Source organism: Pipra filicauda, unplaced genomic scaffold, assembly GCF_003945595.2.
Source record: "Pipra filicauda isolate LSUMZ 115617 unplaced genomic scaffold, ASM394559v2 scaffold1318_size17963_pilon, whole genome shotgun sequence".
NCBI classification, from domain to species: Eukaryota; Metazoa; Chordata; class Aves; order Passeriformes; family Pipridae; genus Pipra; species Pipra filicauda.
Genome location: NW_024103783.1, coordinates 1 through 2,918, shown reverse-complemented (window position 1 = coordinate 2,918; position 2,918 = coordinate 1). Strand labels below are relative to the sequence as shown.

At 63.8% G+C, this 2,918-nt stretch overlaps 1 protein-coding gene across 1 annotated transcript; it reads left to right on the top strand.

The window, feature by feature from the left end:
• Nucleotides 1-1,203: 1,203 nt before the first annotated feature.
• LOC113997909 (class II histocompatibility antigen, B-L beta chain-like) lies at nt 1,204-2,908 on the top strand (the record flags this gene model as incomplete). Its single annotated transcript, XM_039378202.1, is given in 4 exon segments — nt 1,204-1,264; nt 1,755-2,027; nt 2,649-2,851; nt 2,853-2,908. Coding segments are annotated over 4 exon segments (593 nt in total), but the record flags the coding sequence as incomplete, so codon positions are not given.
• Between the last annotated feature and the right edge of the window lie 10 nt (nt 2,909-2,918).

Here is a 2,918-nt window from a genome sequence, read left to right as displayed (position 1 = left end):
TGAAACCCAGGACCACAATTATTCCGGAGGCTTTAATTTGGGTGTGAAAATCTCCTGCTTTGGGCAATAAATCCTGGTTCCCTCCTCCGGCATCCGGCAGTTCCTCTGTGGGATCCAGGAATAGGAATGGGGACGGGGGGACTGGGATGGGGACATTGGGGACAGGGATGGGCACACTGGGAGCAGGTTGGGGACAGCAGGAATGGGAATGGGAACTCCAGGAATGGGAATGGGGACATTGGGAGCAGGTTGGAGTCACCAGGAATGGGAATTGGGACACCGGGAATGGGAATGGGGACCTGGGAGACCAGGATAAGGATAGTGGGGACAGGAATGGGGACACTGGGAGCAGGTTGGCACAGCAGGAAGTGGGAATGGGGAGAGGGATGGGAACCCCAGGAATTGGAATGGGGAGAGGGATGGGAAGCCCAGGAATGGGAATGGGGATAGGGATGGGAACGTGTCTCTCCAGGAGTTGGTTCAATACAAAGGTCGGTCCCTGACTCGGGGCCACGGGAAGCCCCTTCTTTGGGAATGTCTGGGAACCAGGTGTCAGAGGTTTGAAAAGAGGTGTTGGAATTGTTTCCCAGTGTCCCCCCCATTCCCATCTGTGTCTCCCGGGATGGGGTGGGTTGGAGCTGTTTCTTTTCCACACTTCCACCTGAAGTCTCTTAATTTCTAAGTTGTAATCTTGTTGAACTAAGACCCAGTACAACCAAAAATGCCGGGAAAAGGGGGATTGGGCATCCTCAGCCCCCCATCTCCCTCTTGTTTGGGGAAACTCTGAGCTCCGGGACAATTTATCCTCTGTTTGAGGTTCCCCTGATCTGTGGGAGCCCTGGGTGGCTGGTTTGGGGTTGTCCTGAGCTTTGGGAGCCCTGGCTGGGCATTTTTGGTGGGCCCTGAGCTCCCCCCTCCCCCGCAGCCCACGGACCCCCCCGAACCCCCCAGCCCCGGGGCTGCCGCGGGGGCCCCCAACGGCCCTCAGCCAATCCCAAAGCGCCCACGCCGCCCGCGCCCAATCCCAGCGCGCCGCGCTGATGACTCATCAGTCGCCGGGAAGACGCCTCGAAAAAAGGGCCCCACCTGCGCCCTCAGCCAAGCCCAGCGCGCCCCAAACCCCCCAAAACGGCGCCGCCCGGCTGGTTTTGGGCTGTCAGCAGCTGTCCGGCGCTGGGCATGGAGCGTGTGCGGGGAGCTGGGGCCGTGCTGGCGGTGCTGGTGGTGCTGGGAGCCCCCCCGGCTGCGGGCGAGGAGCTGTCGGGTGAGCGGGGGGTGGGAAAGGGGGGAAAGAGGGGAGAAAAGAGGGGGTGGGAGCCCCAAAAGTGAGTGCGAGGGGGGTCGGAAGGCCCGGAGTGAGTGGGAGGGGGAGTGGGAGCCCCAAAGTGAGGGGGGGGTGTGGGGATTGTGGGGACGGTGGGAAAGGGGTGGGAGAGGGGGACAAGGGGGTGTGGGAGAGCAGGCAGAGGGGTGCCCTGGGGGTCCCTGGGTGTCCCTTGATCCCTGGAGCGGTTCCCTGGGGCTCTGGGGGGGTCGGATCCACATTGGGGGGGTCCCCAACCCCTCTGTCCATCCTCAGGGGGCTGATGGGAGGGTTCCCCCCCAGCCAAGAGCCGGTGCTGGGGCGTCCGTGGGGCAGAGGGGGGTGGGAAAGGGGGGTCCGGGGTGGCCCTCTGAGCTCCCAACCTGCTGGGGGGGGCTGGGGGATGATGGGGGGGACGGGGCACCCCCTGACCCGTGTCCTGCACACACAGGGGTGTTCCAGCACTTGACAATGTACGAGTGTCACTTCATCAACGGCACCGAGCGGGTGAGGTTCGTGGACAGGTACATCTACAACCGGGAGCAGTACGTGCACTTCGACAGCGATGTGGGGGTCTATGTGGGGGACACCCCGTATGGGGAGGAGATGTGGGCCAGGCCGCGGAACAGAGACAAACAATTCATGAAGCGCATGCGGGCTGTGGCGGACACGGTCTGCCGGCACAACTACGAGCTGGTCACCCCGTTCAGCGTGGAGAGGAGAGGTGAGCGTGGGACAGAGCGGGTACCCTCAGGCTCTGCCTCGGAAATGGCCCTGGAGCCTCTTAAAACCCTCCCTGGGAATCACCCCAGATCCCTCAGCCCTCTCTGTGCCCATCCCCGTGCCTTTTTTTGCCCCGTCCCAGTCCATCCCAGTCCATCCCAGTCTCTCCCAGTGCCCCCCCCGCGTCTCCACCCCGCTGGGGCCACCGAGCTCACGCTCCTCAGCCAATCCCAGAGCGTGTCTCTGATGACGCTCCAGTTGCCAGGCAGACCCAAAGTAAAGAGTTCCCTCACCACGACTCAGCCTCCCAGGCCCGATCGCTTCCTTCCCAGTCCACACCAGTCACTCCCAGTCCTTCCCACTCACTTCCAGTCTCTCTCACTCCACTCCCAGACCCTCTCCCTCCACTCCCAGACCCTCTCACTCCATTCCCAGTCGTTCTCACTGCACTCCCACATCTCCCAACTCTCTCCCCAGTGCCCCCCCAGCCCAGCCCCTTCTCCCCCACTCTATTCCCACTCCCTCCCATTGCCATCCCAGTCCCTCCCAACGCCCTCCAAGCCCTCTGCCCTCCCTCCCGGTGCCCCCCAGCTCAGCCCAGTGTCTCCCCCGTCCCTCCCAGTGCCCCCCAGCGTGTCCATCTCGCTGGTACCGTCGAGCTCCCAGCCCGGCCCCGGCCGCCTGCTCTGCTCCGTGATGGATTTCTACCCTGCGCCGGTGCAGGTGAGGCGGTTCCAGGATGGGCAGGAGCTGCCGGAGCACGTGGTGGCCACCGACGTGGTCCCCAACGGGGACTGGACCTACCAGGTGCTGGTGCTGCTGGAAATCCCCCCCCCGGCGCGGGGTCACCTACAGCTGCCAGGTGGAGCACGTCAGCCTGGAGCACCCCCTC